General features: G+C 40.4%; 1 protein-coding gene across 6 annotated transcripts in view; it reads right to left on the reverse strand.

The window, feature by feature from the left end:
• The window catches only part of Arhgap12 (Rho GTPase activating protein 12), a 91,326-nt gene extending 69,147 nt beyond the window's left edge, over window positions 1-22,179 (reverse strand). For 4 of the 6 annotated variants that reach the window (XM_028778190.1, XM_028778188.1, XM_028778189.1 and 1 more), the window contains exon 1: window positions 4,136-4,813. In XM_028778190.1, coding sequence (XP_028634023.1) covers window positions 4,136-4,813 — 678 coding nt within the window. Of the gene's footprint in view, window positions 1-4,135; window positions 4,897-7,070; window positions 7,108-22,070 lie in introns of those variants that run through there. The other 2 variants (XM_028778186.1, XM_028778185.1) reach the window with 1 other exon arrangement.
• Window positions 22,180-23,521: the final 1,342 nt, after the last annotated feature.

The raw sequence follows: 23,521 nt of genomic DNA on the forward strand, positions 1-23,521 counted from the left end.
ACACATAGAGAAACAAAATTGGAGTTCATCAAAATGAAACACTAATTCTGGGAAAGACCTAACCAAAAGGATGAAAAGCTACACAACAAGGTAAAAATCTTTGTCTGGTAGACGACTTAGTATTCCAGACTACTAAGAACTCTCAAACAGGGCTAGAGAGACAGCTCAGAGGTTAAGAGCACTGGCTGCTTTTCCAAAGGTCCTGAATTCAATTCCCAGCAACCACATGGTGGCTCACAACCATCTGTAATGGAATCCAATGCCCTCTTCTGGTGTGTCTAAGAGAGCGACAGTGTACTCATATACATAAAATAAATAAATCTAAAAAGAAAGGAATGGGAGGAGTGGGGGAGGGGGGGGGTGGGGGAGGGAGGGAGGGAGGGAGGGAGGGCGAACGAACTCTCAAGCCTGGCAGTGGCGGCACACACCTTTAATCCCAGCACTTGGGAGGCAGAGGCAGGCGGATTTCTGAGTTCGAGGCAGGCCTGGTCTACAGAGTGAGTTCCAGGACAGCCAGGGCTATATAGAGAAACCCTGTCTCAAAAAAACAAAACCAAAAACAAAAACAAAGAGAAAGAAAGAAAGAACTCTCAAATAGTCTATCTAAATGGGAAGTGGTGAAGGGGCCGGGGAGATGGTTCAGTCAATAAGGAAAAGGGGTAATGAAGCAATACAATATGGGAAAAGCAGAGTTACAGACCTCTACTAAAATGGGGGAAATACAAGCAAATCTAAATTCTGGGGAAGATGGCTCAGCAAGTAAAAGTGCTGACTACACAAGCCTGATAATGACTGGAGTTTAAATCCTTTGAGCCTTTGTAAGTAGCTGATGCACCAAAGGTGGTGGCCTACACCTTTCTTTAATCCCAGTACTTGGGAGGCAGAAGCAGACTAATGTTTGAGGCCAGCCTGGTGAGTAAGTTCCAAGACAGCCAAGGATACCAGAAAAAACTCTGTTTCCAAAACAAACAAACAAACAAACAAACAAACAGAAAGCTACATGTAGTAGCAGTATCTTAGGCCAGCACACTCCTAGGGCAAGATGGGAGGCAGAGACAAAAGAATCCCTCAGAAGATCATAGGCCAGCTAGCCTGAAATACAGTGCAGAGGTGAACAAGGGCCATGCAAAGCAGCCGAGATTGTCCTCTTACTTGCATGTGGGTCACACACACACACACACACACACACATTAAATGATGATAGAAAAGACTTAGCAGTGAATCTGAAGCCATGAACATAACAAACATGTTTTGCAGAGGGTCATGAAAAAGTACAAAGAGCAAGTATGAAGAGCGTACATTTTAATAATAATGTTTAAAATGTTTAAAAGAAGTATTTGCACTATATCAGGAGAAGGGCAATTGCCAACACAGACATTTCGATGGTGGGAATGAAAGTAGAAACAATGAAAATCACAGTGGCAAGTGTGGTTTACTGAGAATCTGTTAACAGACAACCTTCAAAGTATTCCCCTCACTAATCTTCAAATCCTGTTACTCACACTCATGTGCAGTCTCCCACAGAAAAGAAGGATGAGCTGCATAATCAACAGGATATGACAGTGGGATTTCCAGGACCAGGAACTCAAGATCTACCATGTTTCTACCACACTCTCACTCCTTGATTGCTCATTCTGGGGAAGTCTACTTGCTACATTCAAACAACTGTGAAGAGGCTTAACAAGCAACAATGTAAGCAAAGCACTACAAGTAATTCCTCATCTCAGCTTGGCTTGCCTAAGACTGCAGCCTCAAGAGAACCTAAGCTTCCACTGATGTACTGACCCACAGGGGAAAGAAAAAAAAAAAAAGCAGAGAAAGCTGATAAATGTGGTAGTTAATTGAGCAGCAATAGATACCCAATGCCCTTACTATGTGCCTCAACATCCCTGTGACTACTCCTTAACTCAGGTTAAGGAACTTTCCCCTCAGGACAAGGGAAGTGGCTCAGCAGTTAAGAGCGCTTCCAAAGGACCAGGGTTTGGTTCCTAGAACAAACAGTGGCTCACAACCATCCATAAATCCAGTTCCAGGAAATCTGCCACCTTCTCTTCTGACCTCTGCAGGCACCAGGCATACATATGGTACACATAAATACAAGGAGATAAAACAGTCATACACATAAAATAAATGAAATATCCTTCGATTTAGGACCTTAGCTCAGTAGTAGAGTGTTTGCCTAGTATACACGAAGGCCCAAGGTTCACCCTGAGCATTATAAAATGAGTAAAATAAAGCTAATCCTCCCACCCCCAATTATCACACATCTGGCAAATGCTGGAATCAGATAAAAATGAAAGTCGGCATTACTGACTGTATGCAAATGTACTCCCTATTTCTATACCACAGCTTTTTTGTATTTTGTTTAGGAACTTATTTTCTGCTGTAAGTATAAAGCAAAGTGATCTGATAAGACCAGAGGAAAGTACAAGTGAATTAGCAAAAAGAAAAAAATGCAAAAGATTTGAGACCATTGCCATGGAGAGCTAAGAGCCTGCCAAAGAATTCTTTATAAGATTTTCAAACAGAGTTAGGCCCATGAGAGATCAGGAGCCATGAACTTCCAGTTCAGGGAACTTAAGATTACTATAACCAAAAGAACAGGGGATTATTTGTGAACATAAATATAAAATATAATTTTAGCTATGAAACAACTATCATGGCTAAATGAATAGAAAACACATCTTTCCCAGCCTCCAGGTTCCATAAGGAACTACATACACAAACATTTCAGAAATATCTCTCTCCATACATATGTATGTCTGTATATATGTAAACATACACACATATTTCAAAGACAGGGTCTCACTATGTAGCTCTGGTTGGTATGGAACTTGTTATTTAGACCATCCTAGCTTCAACTCAGAGATCTGCCTACCTCTGCCTCCTGAGTGCTAGGATTAAAAGTGTGCCTCAGCAAACACTACATAATCTACATCAAAGTATCACACTAAAACTGAGGATCCCACAGAAGACAGTGATAGTGCTACTTCATACCTTGATCTCGAACACTGGAAGTTTCACTACAGAATCTTCTCTTTTCCTATATCCTCTCAAAAATGCTATAAACAGTTACAACTTACAGAACTAGACAATACATAAGAGCAGCCTAATTATTAATTGACTTGACCTGAATAATTTTATTACAAGAGTTAAGAGTTTAGCTCAGCAATGGAGCACTTACATATTAAGCCCAAGACCCAGCACCAAAAACAACAACAAAAACTCAAGCAAACAACAACAAAGAAAAAAAGAGAAAGAGAAAAGGAGTTAGAAGGAAGTTCTCTTCACCACAAACTAACAAAAAACAAACAAACAAAAAAACTCAGAGGGGAAGGGAACACAACTTCAGACCAAATAGTTGTTTTTAAATTTCTTTTAAACTAAAGATAAAAAATGTACTTAAAAAATCAGAATTGCCCAAATACATACCCAATTTCATACACGTGCTGTTTAAATGACTTTGTTTGGAAAATAAACTAGCATACACAATCTGAAATGAAGCTAGGTAAAGAAAAAGTAAAGACCACACCTGTAACACCATTCTTTCTGGGCCTGTATTCACTGCCATCAAAGGGAAATACTTCAGACACAAACATATGACTAGAAATACAATTATTCACTCTATACTGCATGGTGTTCCAGGCTAAGTTTCAATAAGCAAGTTAGCCACTAATATGCCAGTGGCATCTTTCCTATACACCTTTATTTTATACCTAAGCACTTGCTAGTAACAAGTCATCTTTCCTATACACCTTTATTTTATACCTAAGCACTTGCTAGTAACAAGTCAAAAAGTACAACCAGAAAACAAAACATATTTTCCCCTAAAGAAAGAATCACCTACTGCTAAAAGAAGTGCTTCCTTCCTACCTAACGCACATAGGTGGGGAGAAAAAACATTTTCAGGCTCAAAGTAGCTCCCATTCCACATAGACGTAAGAATACCACATAGGGATTCTCTATGAATGTCGCAAGCTATTTCACATATTTTTTTTTCTGCTCTTTAAATCAGGATAGATTCCATGTGCTCTGAACATATAAAGCAAAACACCCAAATTCATAACACTACAGCTTTAATTAAAACATCATTTTTATTTAGGCAAGCTCGAATTTCACTGGCTTTTTCTCTTACCCTCATCTGCTCAGTGGAGCTGCTGCTAAGCTCATCTCCAGACTCGGAATCCTGGTGTGTTCTTTCAGAGCCTTCTCCAGCTGAGTCACATGACTGTTCCTGAGAGAAGCTAGTCTTCTCTATGTCCAAGAACTCTGGCCCAGGAAAATGACCAAATAAGCGTGTTCTATTCTGGCTGGGAACTTTAGGAGAATGTAAGTCACTGTTAAATTTTCCATTATTATGGGTCAGGTCCAGGCTTAGGTTGAGAGTCTGGCCTGAATTATAATTGGATCCGAAATTCTGATTGGCGTCACGAGTAAGACCTGTTCCTTGAACAGATGTTGATGGCTTTCCAAAACTTGAAAGCTCAGGCATTTTGTTCACATTTTCTGTCGATCTCTGAAGATGCATACTCGGTATCGTCTTCACAGAATTATTTGGCAGTCCCGTTGCCTGCTTCACAGGTGGCATCAGTGCTTTCCGAGTGACCTCCTTGACATACTGTGCTGGCACATAAAATGCTTTGGAATTCTCATCAGGTCTGACTTGCCACCAGTCATCATTGGTCTTCTTCACCAGGAGGTAGCGCTCTCCTTGTCTAATCACAATCTTCCTGTCCTTTGCCTCATACTCATAATCATACTCCACCTCAATGTACACTTGGCTTGTAGCAATCTTCCCACTTCTCTCAGCCATTTCTACTCAGTAACACTCACTCTCAAAACAGACAGCATGCCACATTATGTCTTGTGCCTCGATGCATTAATATAATGCTATTACTTAAGAGGAGAAAGAAAATAAAGAAAAAATTAATGTAATCTAAATTTGATACGCATAAACATTATACATACCACTTAAAAATCATTACCTTCAAATCTTAAGCTCCATAAACATGTCTAGTAGCACACGTATCAACCTACATTTAAGGCATTTTCAGTCTAATTCTTCAGTTATTTACCATCTAAGAGGACAGAATAAGCACTGGTGTCAACTGTGTCCCATAGAAGGTACAGTCAAGTCCTCACCTCAGGACTTGTAAAGGGGGTCTTATCTGAAAATAATGGTCTTTGCAGATGGAAGATTAAGACAGGGTCAATGTGGTGGTTTGAATTAAAATGCCCCCCCCAGGCACATAAGGAGTAGTATTATTTTGGAGTAGGTGTGGCCTTATTAAAGGAATCACTTATTAACTGTATCACTAGAGGGTAGCTTTGAGGTTTCAGAAGCTTAGGCCAGGCTCACTCTCTGCTGATCCAGATACAGAACTCTCAGATACATCTCCAGCACCATGTCTGCCTTTGTGTCACCATGCTTCCCATCATGAAGATAATGGACTGAACCTCTGAACTGTAAACCAGCCCCAATTAAATGTTTTCCTTTATAAGAGTTGCTGTGTGGGCTGGAGAGATGGCTCAGTGGTTAAGAGCACTGCCTGCACTTCCCGAGGTCCTGAGTTCAAATCCCAGCGACCACATGGTGGCTCACAACCATCTGTAATGAGATCTGGTGCCCTCTTGTGGGGTGTCTGAAGACAGCTACAGTGTATTCATATATAATAAATAAATAAATCTTTAAAAAAAAAAAAAAAAAAAAAAAAAGAGTTGCTGTGGTCATAGTGTCTCTTCACAGCAATAAAAACCCTAACTAAGAAAGTCATAATTGATAAGAGTAACCCTATAATTCCCATGTCGGTATCTTTTTGCTATATGTACTACATGATGTGTATGCTCTTGTACATTTTTTTTATGTGTGTTTGAGCACACATGTGGTGCATGTCCATGTGGAGGATCAAGGTATCTCCCTCTATTACTTTCCAGGATATCTCATTAAACAGAGGTTTGGCTAGTCTTCCTCTGAGGATTCTCTGTCTACACCTTCCATGTGCTGGAATTATAGGCAGGCTGCCACCTATTCAGCATTACCTAAGGGCTAGGGATCTGAACTATAGTCCTCAGGGTTGTGTAGCAAGTACTTTACCAGATAAGCCTTCTCCCCAATAAAAATGAAGGAGACAGATTTAGAAACGAAGGAAGAGGGGTAAGGATATAGGCAGTGTGCTTGACTAGCATGCATGAAGGCCTAGATTCAATCCCCAGCACCATATCAACAAAGCATGCTTGCATAAATCTGTAATTCTAGCACTTGAAAGGTAGAGGCAGAGGACCTTTAAATTCTAGTTCATTCTGTCAGGTCCCAAAGACACCTAAAATAAAGCCACTCCCAGCACTCCTTAGCCCAATCCCTATCCTAAAGCTCTCCAGCTCAGGGGTTGGGCTTCCCTTCCTTCACCAAGCTTCTTATTCCTATATAAACCTGCTATTTTGGTTACAGGCTCTCATGGTCAGCTTGCCCTCTCTTCTTTCTTCCTCTTCCTCTTCCTCCTCCTCTTCTTCTTCCTCCTCCTTCTTCTTTCCCTCCCTCCCTTCCTCCCTCCCTCCCTCTCTCTCTCTCTCCTCATAACCTATTTCAGTCTGGATCCTTCCTTCACCTTAACCATACTGACAGAATAGCAAAGACTCCCAGCAATAAGAAGCTAAGATGAAGCAAGGCAGGGTCTTCTCTGCAGTCTGTAGAAGACAAAGAATGTCAACACTAACACTTTGATAATTATAGATAAAAGTTCTCTCTTATAGTCCAGGCTGACTTCATCAAGATCTGCCTGCCTGAGCCACCCAACTGCAGAGATTAATGTCACTGTCTAAAACCACCCATTTACAGTACAGTCTAAGTATCACTGATCCAAAATTTTAAAATCTTTTAACTTTTTCAGCACTAACATGGCATAGGCAGAAAATTCCATGCAAGTTCCCATATGATGAGTTGTGTACACTGTGTGTAAAAACATTCTTCTAAGGCCTATAGTCTCTAAGATAAAGCTAGTAAGCTGAGGTGGTAAGTAAATTAATTAATAATAAATACAGCTACACTGTTTAAAAAAAAGCATTAAGCTTACCTTGGAAGGCTGTAAACATCTGGTGTTTCATTTATACCTATAAGATTAAATAAAAAAAATTATATCTCTAAACAAGATTCCTTAAAGACTAAGCACATCATGTATATAATTTTGGAAGCATAATTTTTATGGCAGCGATAAGGAACACAAGTGTCATCTACTTGGGGCCATCAAGATCAATTTTGCCACTGCCTTTGCTTGCTGCCACCACTGTCTCAACACCCCTTACTTTTATTATGACAAACAGGGATTATATGATAAACAAATTTGATAAATTCTTAAGATAATTGTTTCTTCAAGCTCATGGTATTGAGTGGGATTGGAGAATAATGTCATATATGATCAAAGTTGTTAGGAATCCTAACTCACCTCCCCCCACAGATTATTTACTCTTTATAAAAAGAAAAACAGACATTGCAGTGCTTCTTTTTCAATGAAAAGTTTTAAGCCAAATAAGTGATCGACCCAATCAATCAAGAGTGATACCTAGGTGAGCCACACCTATAGTATAGACTGTTAGTTGTGCTGTGTTATCAAAAGCATATTTCAGCTAGGCATAGTAGCAATATGCCTTTAATCCCAGCACTTGAAAGGCAGAGACAGGTGAATTTTGTGGCCAGTCTGGTCTACACAGTAAGTTCCAGGACATCTAGAGCTACATAGTGAGACCCAATCTTTAAAAGAAAAAAGAAGAAGAAGAAATAAAAAAGCATACTTCACTTCATGCAAATACTAGGAAACACACAAATCCAGAAGGCAAAACATTCCATTAGATAATAGAACTAAACTTTTCAGAGTCAATGTCATGAAAAATGAAAAGAGGAAGAGATTCCTCAAGACTAGACATTTTTATAAGCAAAACTGGTTAGTTAGAAGTACCTAAAATTTACCACATCCAAAATTTACTTCCTGTCTATATACATCACCCTTATCCTGCCCAATTTGCTCATCATAGTAAAGAGAGCTTCCAATCTTTGAACTGCTCAGTCTCTGCTTTCATGTATTCCTACATATCAATCACTCTATGATTTAACCCTATATAAAGTTTTCACAACTTTTCAAAAATTCCTCCTGAGGGTAACAGAGATGGCCTAGCAATTAAGACCTGCTGCTCTTCCAAAGGACCTGAGTTCAGATTAGCATCCACATTGGGTGGCTCACAGATGTCTAGAACTCCAACTCCTGGGGATCCAATGCCTTCTTCTGGCTTCCATGGGCCATAATATACACAGATACACACACAGTGGTCCCTAAGATGTCAGTGAAGCTGAAAAGTGCTGTCACATAGGATGTTAGTACTCTAACATCCTAGAGTAACATGTTACTCATATTTCTGGTAATACAGATGTACACATGCCTACCATGCTGCAGTAGTATAAAAGGTGTAATACAAATATGCAGAGCATAGTACCTGATGATAATAAATACTGTAACATTTGTTTTTATACTACATTTTCTTGATACTTTAGAAACAATAATCTAATGCACATATTTATATATTTTTAAAAGTTCTTACCACAGTAATATAATGTATGCCATGTAATGTTGGCAGTGCCTTCATATATCTTGTGCTTACCACATCAAGAGATGCACATGAGGTGAGCATCCAGTCTGTGTAAACACACTGAGAGTCTAACAATGAGGGAATCAGCCAATGACAGATCTCACAATTTGACTGTTTGGTACATGAAATATAACTGTACTTTATCCTTGAATGAGTTGGGTTTTCTTTTTTGCAGGAAAACATAAAATCAGAAGTACCTTTGCACTAAGGAGATGAGTACAGAGACATGAAGCTACTTTTCACAAGATGACTGTAGCTTAGAAACATCAGGACTGGTCAGACAGTGTTTGATTTCATGCTACTGTATAGAGACTGAAGCACTGGAGAACAGCAATCAGTTACAGGCCAATCCATGTTCCCTCTTTACTGCCAGGCTTTATGACTGCACCCGCCCTAGTGACTACAAAGACAAGTATGCAGGGACAGCTAGGGAGAAGGAGGATTACACAAGGGAGTCAGTTTCACTAATTCAACAAAAGACATCCAATCTTTAGTTTTAGATCTACACATAAGTGTGGCAGTTAAATAATATCATCTACATAAAAAGGTAGTCACATACCAAGGTGGATGAAATGAGCAAGAAGTCACATGGAAATGAGGAAAAGAAGCTACAGATAAATTATTAGTCAAAAGAGAGATAAGAGGTAAGAAATCAAACTGGAAAACACTAAATAACTGTTAAAATCATAAATATCTAAGAAACTACATAGCATATTACACAACACAAATAATTCTAAGAAAAATCAGATAAAATGAAGTCTTATTGTAAAGTATACCTTGAAAGAGATTAAGATATTCATGAAATAACTATAAAAAAACAGATCTAAGTGAAAATCCTATACAACTGTGTGAGTAATTTACTCTATTTTGTTTAAGAATAACCTACAGTAACATGAAATCTTACTTTGATTTGGATTTATTTCTTCCTCTTCTCCTTAGTCAGGTCAGAAGCTATTTATTCTGATAACTTTAGATAGGATTCTGCTTATTTAGTGAATATTCTCACCAGAACACTCCTGAAATGAAACCTATTCAGTACTCATCACCACATGCCTCTGTCCATGTTCACACCAAACACAAACTAAGCACTCAATTACCAGAACATTCCATTTTTGCATGTCTACTGCTTTGAACATGCCCCTGCTTTTCTTAGCAATTTTTTAAATGTTAACATGAGACTTTCAAGCTTCTTGCAAGTCATCTTCCTCTCCTGTTCCTTACATTTCAACAAACACACACATACACACACACATCTTTTGTATGTGGGGAAAGATGTGTGTGTGTGTGTCTATGTGAGTGGATATGTGGATGCATGTATGTGTGTGTATATGTGGTGGTGGGGTGTCCGTGTCCGTGTGTGTGTGTGTGTGTGTGTGTGTGTGTGTGTGCGCGCATGCCAGCCCACACACTCACACTCCTATAGAGGTCAAAGGACAACCTCAGATATTCTCAGGTACCATCTATCATTTTGTTTGTTTTGCCTTGAGACAGAGTCCAACTGTCTTAGAACTTGATATGTAGACTAGGCTGGCCTAAACTCATAGATATCCTCCTCCCTCTGCCTAAAATGAAACACATGAACCACCATACCAGGCTGACCAGCAGGCCCCAAGGATGCACCGCATCTCTATCTCTGCTGGGCTGGATTACGATCACACGCCACTGGGCCTGGCTTTTTCTGTGAGTTCTGTGGAGCAAACATAGGCTTCCAGCCATGTGACACATCTACCACTGCTCTATCCTCAACTCACTCAGGATTCTCCATCATGCTATTTTATCATCTGATAACCACTTTTTCCATCTGTTAATTTTTTAAATTATCTTTCTCATGTAAATTACCAAGAAGCCTACCACAAATTATATAGCTTAGCAAATGCTACCTTCCTCCCCCAGGACATCTGCTTTAACCAACTACATCTTACTAGAAATATCAAAAACAATACAAAACAAAAATAAACAAGAAAATAAAATCTTAAAAGAAACAAAAACTTAAGTAAATAATCCATAACTAAGAGGTTTATAATTTAAGACTAATCCAGATATGCGTAACACATGCAGTAATTTGGATACTCTAGTACTTAAAATGACAAAATGCTAATTGCACCAAGCATGTAAATATTATGCAATCTAAAAATATCAAAGCTGAGTCACTAACTCTTGGCACTATGTTCTCCACAATAATAAGGCTATAATATATTATTATTGGTAGTAGTTCACTTCTCTAACATGTGTGAGACCCCCAAAACAAATAATAAAATAACTGGAGATGGGAGCTAATGGCAGTTAAGATGAAGATAAGGAAATAGGTGACAAGTGTGACTATATATATTACATGCATGTACAAAACTGTCAAAGAGTAAATCAATTTTTATTTTCTTAAAAAAAAAAAAAAACTGGAGATGTAACTTAGTTGGTAGACTGCTTGCTTGCCTAATATGTACCCAAACACCACAAAAGGGGAAGAAATAAGAATAAAATAATAATCCCTGGGCTGGAGAGATGGTTTAGCAATTATAAGAGCATTGACTGCTCTTTCAGAGGTGATGAGTTCAAATCCCAGCAAAATTGCTAATCCAACTGTAGCAAACTGGATCCCTTTAACCTCCCCCATCATCTCACATAGTCTAGACTAGACTTGAACTCTCTATGCCTACTGACTTCAAACTCTTAGTCTTCCTGACTCTACCTCCCAAGTTCCATATCATGCTTACCTTCCAACAATATTTTCAAATTATAATGCATCAAGTCCAAGAACAGAACTAAGTTTAACATTTAAAAATCAATCAACTCAGCTAGGTGGTGCCGCCCACCTTTAATCCCAGCACTCAGGAGGCTGAGGCAGGTGGATCTGAGTTCCAGGTCAGACTGACCTACCAAGCAAGATCCAGGACAACCAGGGCTGCAGAGAAACCATGTCTTGGAAAAACCAAAAAGGGGAAGAAAAAAAATCAATCAATTTGGGCTGAAGAAATGGCTCAGAAATTAAAGGCCAGGCATCACCTTGCTCTTTCAGAGAACCCAAGTTCAAGTCCCAGCACCCACATGGTGGCTCAAGACCATTTCCAGGGGATCCCAAAGCCTTCTTCTAGCCTCCTCAGACACTGGGCACACAAATGATAACCAGACATACCTATAAGCATTTAATAAAATAATAAAAACTTAAAATGCATCTATTTAATTAAAAACTCAGTTTGAAAATAGGCCAGGGATGGTGAGATGGTTCAGCAGTCAAGAGCAATTATTGCTCTTGCAGGACCCAAGTTCAGCACCCAGCACCCATGTTAGGCAGCTCACAACTACATGTCACTTCAGCTCCAGGGGACCCAATGCACAGGCCGCCACAAGCACCTACACACATATGCACACAAAAAGACACAAAATTAGGAGTTAATCTTAAAAGAAAAAGAAAAAGAGCCAAAGACTTTAACAGATACCATACCAAAGATATATACATACTAAATAAACATATCAAGAGATGCATACCATATGCCATCTAGGAAATGCAAATTAAGATAACAATGGGATGTTAGTGCATGCTTATTACAAAGGCAATGTCCAGAATATTGACAGCACCAAGAACCAAGCAGGGTGGAGTCCCAGGAGCTCTCTTCATTGCTGGTGGGAATGTGAAATGGTTCAATAAAGACACTCTGCAAGTTTCTTAACATACATATTTTTAGCAGCAGCAATTGTACTCCTGAGTTTTTGTTTTGTTGCTTGTTTTTTTTGTTTGTTTGGTTTCCTTTTTGCTTTTGTTTTTCCAAGGGTTTCTCTGTGTAGTCCTGGCTGTCCTAGAACTCACTCTATAGACCAGGATGACTTCGAACTGAGAGATCTAGGTGTTTCTGCCTCCTGCATGTTGGGATTAAAGGGGTGCCATACCACTGTCCTAGTAGCTCCTGACTTGTACCTACAGACATTAGAATCTAAAGCCTATCTAAAAACCTGTATACAGGTGACAACCACAGTGGTGTCCTATAATTACTACATCCAAACAGCAACTAAGAGATCTGTCAGTAGGGAAATGGAGAAACTCAGAAATATCCATAATATAATGTTTTGTTTTATTGAGACAGAGTCTCAAATTCTCCATCCTCCTGCCTCACCCTCATGAGCAATTTTAGTGCAATATAATTTTAGCACACACACACACAAAAGAGCTGTTAAGACACAGAAAAACATGGAGGAAACATATCATCATCAAGAAGAAGAAACCAGTCTGAAAATGAAATATGGTGCATGATTGCAACTGTATAACATCTTGAAAAAACAAACTACAGAGACAGTGAAGAAGATCAGAAGGCCAACCCATGGCTTCATGTGCTAGGAGAATGGAAGATGAGCAGCTGTAGTACCTTGGAGGATTTCTGAAGTAGTGAAAATACTGTCATTTTATTCTAACATTGGATAAATAACATATTTGCCCAAACTCATACAATATACACCACCAAACGCAAACTCCATTTACATAAATTACTGCTCAGGGACAACAATAACGAAGAATCAGTTTTTTAAAAAAATATACAACTAGCCTACACCTTTAATCTCAGCACCCAGGGAGGTGGAGACAGGAGGATCTCTGTGTTTGAGGCCAGCCTAGTCTACATAATGAGTTCCAGGACAACCAAAGTTATAGAAACCCAATTTCCAAAAAACAGAAAGAAAGAAATGTACCACTCTAGTACTGGATGTTCATAATGGAGATCTTCCACCATTTAGGTCCTAGGGATCCAACTCAGCTTGTCAGGCTTGAAAGCAAACACCGTTACCCTCTGGGTCAAATCCAAACACTAAGAACAAACAGACAGTACTTTCAACATTCATAGGGCATTCTTTTTCTTGTTGTTTTTTTTGTTTTTCAAGACAGGGTTTCTTTGTGTAGTGGCTGTCCTGGAACTAGTTTTGTTGACAAAGCTGGTCTCAAATTCACAGAGATCCTCCTGCCTCTGCCTCCCAAGTGTGGGAATTAAAGGCATGCACCACCACAGCAGGCTTCATACAGAATTCCTGTACCATATATTTCATTGAAAACAAAATGGAACACAGACGTTATAAAGCTTATAAGAGGGAAGATATTAGTGATTATTGGTTTGGCAAAGGTTTATTTTGGATTTTGACAGTGTTTTGGAGACAAGGTTTCACCATGTAGTCCTAGCTGGTCTCAAACTCAATATCCAGCTTTGTCAATGGTTTCTTCTAATGAAGAGCAACGACAAAAAAGCAAATATTCAAACTGAATTTCACCAATTAAAAATCTTTTGCTGGCGTTGCTGGCATTCTTCAGCACGTGACAACAACTATGGCAACAAAAGCAGGAGTTGGGGAGATGCTAACTAACCTGAAAACTAGCCATGTCTACTTTGTCTCATGTAAAATAATATAAGCTTAATGAACCCTTTACTTCTATCTTGGTTTATCACCAAGACACCACTGTCTGTAGTTCATCCCTTGGACCACATGGTGGCTAACCTACAGGATGATCCCTTGAAGCATCAGGTCACCTTACCTACAGGACGCTCCACAGACTGAATAGTCCTCCCATAACCAGACTTCACAGGTACAGAAATTAAAAGACTCCTCTCCTTATTTTACTTTATAACTCACCTGTGTTTGGCTTCTATTCTACGAATTTAAGAGATCATACATAATTCCCAATGGCAAAATGCCTCCACCAAATAGATGGTTTCACTGTAGAGGCTGTAGAGACTTCCCATTGGGTATTTAAAAATGAAAAAAAAGACACCACTGAAAAACTGATTAGGAAAGCTACGGATTTTTGAAAACATATTTCAACAAAGAACTCTGCATCTAGAAAATATAGAGTTTGCAAGTTAATGAGAAGATAATCCCAGCATCTGGTAGAGGCAGGCAGATCTCTGTGCATTTAAAGCCAGTGTGGTCTGTACAGTGGAGTTCTAGGCTGTGCAGAGCTGCACAGGGAGACTCTATCTCAAAAACAAAGCAACAACAAAAAGACAAAAAGTTTCAACAGGCTTATGCAAAGTTCTACATATACTGAATAAACTCTTGAAAAAAATAACCAACATCTTCAGTCATCAGGAAGATGAAAATTAAAAAAAATAAATAAATAACGATGCCACCACACACCTACTATGGTTAAGTCAAATCATATTCATGTTTCTGGGAATATGAAGCAGCTAAAACTCACACTGCTGCTATGGATGTAAAATGGTAAAAAGAAAGAAAGGAAGAAGACTACTTGATTATACTTATCTAGTGCTTAAAAATGTAATTACACCACATGAAACAGATTCTCCTTTTAGGGATTTACCAAAGAAAAATAAACGCACAGCTTCCATTTAACAACACCAGGTTTATCAACAACTGGCTGCCCAACTATCAGTCAATAGGTATATGAACAGGCTGACTGTGTTATACCCATGTCAGGAATGCCATTCAATAATAAAAAGGAATGAACTAGCGCCACAACAAATTGGGTAAGTTTCAAATAATTTTACAAAGACAATCCCAAACATTGCATGAGAGTCCATCTGCACAAAATTCTAGAAAATGTAAACTAACTTAAGTAACAGAAAGCAGGTGAGTGATGCCAGGAACAAGGGAAATGAACTCAGGAGATTTGGGGCTAAGGGGGCAGTAGGTGTACTCAGTAGCATTTGATCTACATAAGACAATTCCTGAGGCTGGGTACTTAGCTCACAATTCTGGAGTGTAAATGGTGTGGTGCTAGCAATAGCTAGGCTGTGGTGAGAGCTCATAACAAACAGCTTCAAAGTGGTGACAAAGAAATGGAGAAGAGGAAACCACAGAGCAAGAAGTCATATCATTGACAAGGAAGAGCCAAGCCAGGCTTATTCTCCTACCAATAACCTTTCAAAAACTAGCGGGTTTAATGAGAACCACAACAATCCCTCCTGAAGGCACTACACTCAACAGCTTCATAATTTCTTGATAGGCCTTACCTCTCACAGGCATGTCACAATCTTTCAACACCGCAACAAAGTTGTCATCTACAAAAGTCACACTCAAGAACTGTGTGACTGAAATTTTTAAAACCACAAACCCAAAAGCATCATCTTGTTTTAAGTTAGACTACAATTTTGTTTTGGACCATCTTCATAGCTTATCTTTTATTTGTGTGGTGGTTTGAATATATTTGACCCAAGGAGTGGCACTATTAGGAAGTATGGTCTTGTTAGAAGAAGTGTGTCACTGTGAGGTTGGGCTTAAAGACCCTCCTCCTAGCCATGTTGGGGACAGTTTTCTCCTGTCTGCCCAGAACAAGATGTAGAACTCTCAACTCCTCCAGCGACATGCCTGCCTGGGCTATGCCATGCTTCCTGCCATGATGATAATGGACTGAACCTCAGAACCTGTAAGCCAATCCTAATTAAATGCTGTCTCTTATAAGAGTTGCCTTGGTCATGGTGTCTCTTCACAGCAATATAAACCCTAACAAAAACAGTTTGTTTTTGAAACAGGGTTTATCTATGTTTGTTTGCTTGTTTTTGAGACAGAGTTTATCTATGTAGCCCTGGATGTCCTGGAACTCACTCTGTAGACCAAACAGTCCTCAAACTCAAGAGCTCCACCTGCCTCTGCCTCCTGAATGCTGGGATTATAGGCATGCACCATGACTCACTCAGTTTCACAGTTTGTCTTTTTGGAGGCACCTGCAGCCCAAGTTGGCCATGCCTGCAAGCTCCTGAAACACCATCACACTGAGGAGCAAGCTCCAACACACAAACAAACTTAGATTATGTGTAAACTATATATGTTCTCAAGTATATGCATTTTACTAAGCTAATCAAACTGTATGTTTTAAGTCAAACAACCAAACATTATACTTATTTGCTTTTTTAAAAAAGTCAGGGTCTTACTGTATAGCCCTGGCTTGCTTAAAAATGTGTAGTCCAGGCTGGCCTTGAACTCACAGAGTTCCACCTGCCTCTGCCTCCTGAGTGCTGGGATAAAAGGTTGTGTTTCCACTACACCTGGCAAAAATTATTTTAAAAAGTATTCTTTAGGATAAGAACAGTAGCAACTGAAACCTACACTCACTACTACAAGAATGTAAAATGACACAGTTATCCTAAAAAACAACTTGTCAGTTCCTAATAAAAGTGTATGCTTACTGTATACACTGGTAACTCACCCAAGAGATGCAGCAATGTCAGGCCACAAAAAGATCTGTCAGTCACCAAATGCCTAAACTCATATACACACCTCTATAAAATAGTAAACACAAAGATTTTTGAGAGATGAGAAAGATAAATGTGTACTAATATATCTACAAGTATAAAAAGCATGGTAGGGGCTGGAGAGATGGCTCAGCGGTTAAGAGCACTGACTGCTCTTCCAGAGGTCCTGAGTTCAAATCCCAGCAACCACATGGTGGCTCACAACCATCCGTAATGAGATTGGATGCCCTCTTCTGGTGTGTCTGAAGACAGCTACAGTGTACTCATCAATACAATAAATAAATAAATATTAAAAAAAAAAAAAAAAAAGCATGGTAAAGAGTATCCCATTAGTCACTGCTTGCCCAAGGATGCAAAAGTTATGATAGAAAAAAAAATCATAGGGGATGAGACAGCCTTCTGTGTTTCCTGTGTACCATTTAGAATAACGCTTCTGAAGTACATCTGGGTTGTTATATGTATTTACTCATATGAGTTCATTCACTTAAGCATTAGCATGTTTCTAATCCATGTATACTATACCCCAATAGAAGCAAGTTTAAATTTGGACAGAGGACCATTATACATACAACCTGGAGCTCACTAAAAGTACAGGAGACTAGTTTGGAGAAGCAATTACCAACAAGGCAGAGGGGCCTTCGAGAGCTCAGTATTTAGCAGTTCAACTATAAAGCAAATCAACTATAAACTGAAACAGCAATCAATCATCTCTATGAAAGCAACAAGGTAATGGCTCAATCACTAGGTTCTAGCACAATTAGACCAGTTGACCAAAGAAAAATCAAGTGAGAAAGATGGCAGGCAGCCCAACAGGTCCTCAACTAAAAGTGACTTAAAAGTACATTGAGTCTCAGTGTTAAAATTATTCTTTTCCATTTGTGACTTGGTCTACAGACTAGGATACAGGTTAGTATACATATACTATACCTTAATACAAGTGAAACTTAAAAAGCATAATGATATATAACAAAATATAAGTACTTCTTGTCCAATTTTCAAAGATACCACTCTAACACCTTAAGATATTCTAAATTCTGTGTGAGGGAAGAGAAAAAGCACAGAACTCAAGGTCAGAGGACTAAGGTTTAAACCTGAGCTGTGCCATTTCAGCTCCTTGGGTATCTTATTGGTTAAAAGAGAAAGAAAGAAACAATACAAACTTCAAAAGATCCCTGTGAAAGAGGCAAGAGAAATGACCTTTGTAAATTAAAACATGATACACAGTATTCATATTAATCACCATATACTGTAGGAAGCAAAAGTTGTGAGTAGAAAAATGCAATACAGTAAAACTAGTCCCTGTTTCATCAGCTGTGTGATCTTAGAGAAGGCAATGAACCTCTCCAAGTCTGTTTCCGGATACATGTCAACCATGCATTGGGAGAATTAAATGTACAGATACTTAGAACAATAAGTCCTTCCTAAATTTTATCTCCTCTGACAAAAATACTAAATACCAGATCCCATTCTGCCATCCAAACTGCAGAGGGCAAGTCATTGGTGACTCAGAGCACTGATTCTCATATGTAGAGCACTGGAATTATCTGGGAAGGATCATCTAATTTTTTTTAATATACTAATTTTGGAAGAGTTTAAGACTTGTAAAATTAAGGCTGGGATATAGCTTAGCATACAAGAGGCTCTGAGTTCCAATCCCAGCACAGTATCAACTCTGTGCAGTGGCAAACATCTATAATCCCAGCACTTGGGAGGTGGTGGCAAGAGTATCCTAAATTCAAAGTCATCTTCAACTACTTATCAAATTCAAGGTCAGCCTGGCTACATAAAACCTTGATTCAAAAAGACTTATAGAGCCGGACAGTGGTGGCTCACACCTTTAATCCCAGCACTTGGGAGGCAGAGGCAGGTGGATTTCTGAGTTCAAGGCCAGCCTGGTCTGCAGAGTGAGTTCCAGGATAGCCAGGACTACACAGAGAAACCCTGTCTTGAAAAACCAAACCAAAAAAAAAAAAAAAAAAAAAAGACATAGAATTACTACAAAAATAGTGCTTCTGCCCTATTCCTACATGCCCTGGGACTCTATTTGCCTCACTAAATGTTATACTTGGCACACTTATCTTAAGTCAATAAATCAGTAACAAAATTATCTGATGGATAATAATGTCCATACTTCATTCAGATTTTCTTAGTTCTTCCCTACTGCCCCGACACTGACCTTTCTGACCTACAATCTCATCCAGAATGCCACAGGCATTCCATAATCACATACTAGAGAGTTTTTAAACCATGAAGTACTGAGTCTCAGTTTTAGAAATGTTAGTGATAGTATGAAACGGAAGCCCCAAAATCTACACTTCACAATCAACACTACATTGTGCTAATCTGCAAACATACTAAGAACAGCATTCTTAGAGTTCAGACTAACCAGTTGGGCACTCCAGAGGAGAAGCAGGTGACTATACCCTGGTCTACACAATGAGTTCCAGCCAGACCTACATAGACCCAGTCTCAAAAAGAGGGAAAAAAAAGTTCAGACTAACCAACAATATATAGCATAACACAATAGCCACTATTGATGTGATTACTAAAAATTTTAATCGTGGATAGAATAAATTAGTGCTCTAAGTATAAGCTACAGGAGCTATCAAAAAGTTAATCAAGACAATGAGAATTTTGTTAATTATACACTAAAATATTTTTAATATAGCAGGCTAAATAGATTTGTTATGTAATTTGCTCACTTGGGTTTTTTTTTTGTAACGTGAGTACTACAAATTAAGATCACATGATAGGTGGTAGTACATTTCTATGATACTACAGTTGTCAGTGGTCTGGACGAAACACATATGACCCATGGGTTTACTAGAAGGGCAGGTGATCCCCTGTGCTTGAGGATTAGAGAAGCCTTCGATTATGAACAGGAGCAAGGAGCTCCCAGATGAAACATTATCATTTGTTGACTCAATTCAAATATAAAACAAGTCACCTATAAACCGAAACCACGGCACAGTCACTGGTTCTATGAAAGCAACAAGATAATGGCTGAATTACATGGTTCTAGTATAATTAGACCAGCTAACCAAGGAAAAGTGAAGTCACAAAGAGGACAATATTGAGGTCCTCAACTGAACGCGATTTAAAATACAATGAATACCTGGGTTAAAAAGATTCACTTCTACATGTGACTGATTCTACAGAAAAAGAAATATTTACAATTATAACTAATGTTTATTAGGTTCTTAGTTTTACTAGAAAACACTCAGCCAACATTCCAAGGCCCTGGGTTTGATTTCCAGTAACACATACGCCCAAATAAGACTAAAACCATTAAATTCAAAGTGGGGTAAAAGTTTAATTTCATTTTTCTCTTTTATTATTTATTACAAAATTTCAATGTCCACTTTCTCAGATAAATAATATTACTACTATTCAGTGATTTTACAGACCACTATCACATTTTAGTTAATTTAAAAGTACTACTTGTAGATAGGCATGGTAGTGCATACCTTGAATCCCAGTACTCAGGGGAGAGGGAGATCTCTGTCAAGTCAAGGCCAGCCTGATCCTCTTAATGAGTTTCAGGACAGCCAGAGCTACCTACATAAGTAAGGCCCTATCTCAATTTTTTAAAAAAGTAAATAAATAAAATTATTACCCTTATCCCCAGAAATGTCATTTGCACTTTTAGGAATTAAATTAATAAAGCTCATTTTTAAATCAGGCCATTTTTTTTAAAGCACTGAAAAAGTATTTTCTAATAAAAAAAGGTCAAACTAATAAGCTGTTCTGCGGCATTTACATATTTCATCTATGCCTCACAAATGGAGTAGGATATTAAAAACTGGAAGTATTGACAATTCTATAAGCACAACTAATCTACACAAGTGGTGTCATATCATGACTCAATGAGCAATCTCCCAACCTCTGTAGTTGATAAAGAACAGGAGACAGTCGATAAATACTAGGAACTACACACACAAGCAGATGAGGAGAGGAAGAGAGAGAGAGGAGGGGAAAGGGAAAATATGAATTATGCTTTGTTTCCTTTTAGAAAACTTTTAGAAAAAACACCCCAGAAAGATGTAAAGTTCTGTGTGCCCTGTTGGCCTAAACTTGGATGGCATGGGTTAAATCATACCTTCAAGAACCTTAGGTCTTAGTCTTAAGTATTGCTTGGGGTTCTACACCTCTTCTTAAAGGTTTCCAATGTAATTTTAAAACAGAAAACAATGCACCTGCAGCCAGAGATGGAGCAATGGAGAAACAGAAAGATGATCCATTCTACCACACACCCTCTTAGAGATCAGGTAAGCAGAACCGGACCTGAGCAAATAAACACCTCCAGGCCACCACTTCTCAGCTTTTAAGTACAAAAGAGGCACTGCTACAGGCTAGATACTCTCAACATTTCTCACTGCAACATTCCAAGTTTTCCAAGGTTTCACCTCTGTAAGTCGGACAGCAAAATCTAGACCAGAACCCGGGTGACTCTTTATTAATGCTCCTTCCTCCAATGTACCTCCCTTTAGGAATGTGTACCTAAATGGTCAATAAAATCTACTTCCGCATGTCAACATGAACCACACAAACCAACCTTGTAACCAGTGTTAAAAACCTTTACCCGTGGCACTTCACTTGGAATGGCAGCCCAACTTTTTTGAAAAGGTATACTAGAAAATTTGCGTTCGCCTTTGCAAAGCATTTTAAAACGCTGCTGTAGGCAAAGAAAAAAAAAAGAAAAAAAAAAGGTGGGGGGGACTACACCCGCCTCAGAAACTGAAGGGCGTGCCTTTCTCACTAATGACCACCTTGTGGCCATTCTGTCTGTGAGGGTCTGCAGTAACTTAAGACACAACGTGTCAAGGGCAGCCTTCCCGGAAAGACAAAACAAGAGCCTGAGAAAGGAGGTAGGCAGGCAGCGCGCTGGCAGCAGGGTCTCTTGTCTGTGATTCAAGGGCTCAGAAGAGATACCTCGCAGCAGAACCAGGGGGGCAGCTCCTCAGGGCCGGGGAGAGCGTGCGGTTCGCGTCCGCGGTCCCCGACGAGGCCCAGGTGGCAGGTGTGCCCACAGGCAGCAGCCGCGGGGGGCAGGCCGGCCCTCCCGCCCTCCCCGGGGCCCGCTGCCCGCAGGCAGGAAGCCGGGGAGCCCAGGCTGAGCCCAGGGTCAAGTAAACCTGTTCGCCCCGCAGGCCAAGCGGCCGCCGCCCTCCCCGGCGCAGCCTTCGGCGGGCATAGCCCGCGCCCCCGAGCGCCTTTGTGCGTTCCGCGGGAACCCGCGCCCGGCCTCTTTACCAAGGGTTGGAGACCTCGCGACGGGCAGCTCCCTTCTCATCCGGCGCTGTGACCGAGCGACAGAGACCGCCCGAAGAGCGCTCACTCGGCAACCTCAATCGGGCGTCCCCGCAGGCTGGTCTCTGAGGGAGGGTAAGTTCCAGGGCACGTCGGAGCGCGCCGGCGCGGGGGCGGGGCGGGCACTAAGCAGGGGGCGGGGCATTTGGCCACGTGACGAGTGGGGCTGGCGGTCTCCTGGGAGGGCGGGGCGGAGGGACGTGAGAGGGTGTGGCGAGATGCTCAAGGGGGGCGGTGCGGAGGGTCCACGTGATGAGCGGAGGCGGGGCAGGTACTGTAAATGGGCGGATGGTTGGGAGCACGTGACAGAAGGGGCGGAGCAATGGCTCGTGTGAGGGACGGGCGGATCACGTGATGATAGCTGGAGTGGGCGGGGCGCCAGGTCCCAAACTGCAAAGGGTGCGTGGGGCAAGGTAGCCATGGAATGCCAGATGGGCGGGGTGTTGGGAGGTTGTGGGGACAAGCTGGGCGGTGCGAAGAAATTAGGGAGGGTGAGGAAGCCCGCGGCCGAGTGGGCGTCAACACTTTGTAAACATCTTGTGGGAAGTGTTGGGAAAACGCTAGTAGGGATATGGGGGAGTGGAGAGCGGAAAGTGCTACGGCGGCAGGCTCCCTGCCGTCTGGGACTTAATGGCGCCCGAGCTCTAGGGTCCACAGCCTGGCAACTCCACTTAGTGTCGATGAACGTGTCGCACTTCTGTTGGCAGGAGATGGATCTCTGGGGATCTTGAGCTAATAACTAGGTCTGTGCCGAGCTATTGGTGGTCTGAACCTAGCGCCGAGTGCTGGACGAGCAGTACACAGGAGCGTGACTGCACTTGAATCCATAGGGCCTGCTGTGTGCAATCACTGTGGGCCACTCGGGTGCCATTGTCCAAAGTCTATCCAGTTTACAGTGTGGCAGTGTGGAACCCGGAAGTGGTCCGCAGTGAAATGTGTAGCGATCGTGTGTGGTGAGTAGCTGGAATGAGAATACACAGAGGCCTGGCTTCTACCATTAATTGCCGCTTCACCCTTTACACTTTCACCATCACAAAAACTGTTGGCTTAAACCTTCTGGCTATAAAATCGAGAGACTGAAAAAAATATGAGGAAATCAGAAATCATTATTAACCACTTGTTGATTGTGCCTTTTATGATGCCCAGATCAGATTTCAATAACACCAAAGAAGAGGGAAGCCGGCATAGGGTTCAAAAGCCAGGTTCTGGAGATTGCTTTTTTCTGAGCTTCATCTATAAAGATGCCGTAATGTCTAGCGGCATCTAGAACAAGCTGAATTTTCAGTTGTTAAGTAATAATAAGTAAATCTCACCGGAATGTTGGGAAAGTTTCTAACAGCTGTAGCTTACAGTCTTTATTAAATCTAATGGGACCAATATTCCAAGAAATTCTT

This window comes from Grammomys surdaster, unplaced genomic scaffold, assembly GCF_004785775.1.
Source record: "Grammomys surdaster isolate TR1022 unplaced genomic scaffold, NIH_TR_1.0 328, whole genome shotgun sequence".
Classification (NCBI taxonomy): Eukaryota; Metazoa; Chordata; class Mammalia; order Rodentia; family Muridae; genus Grammomys; species Grammomys surdaster.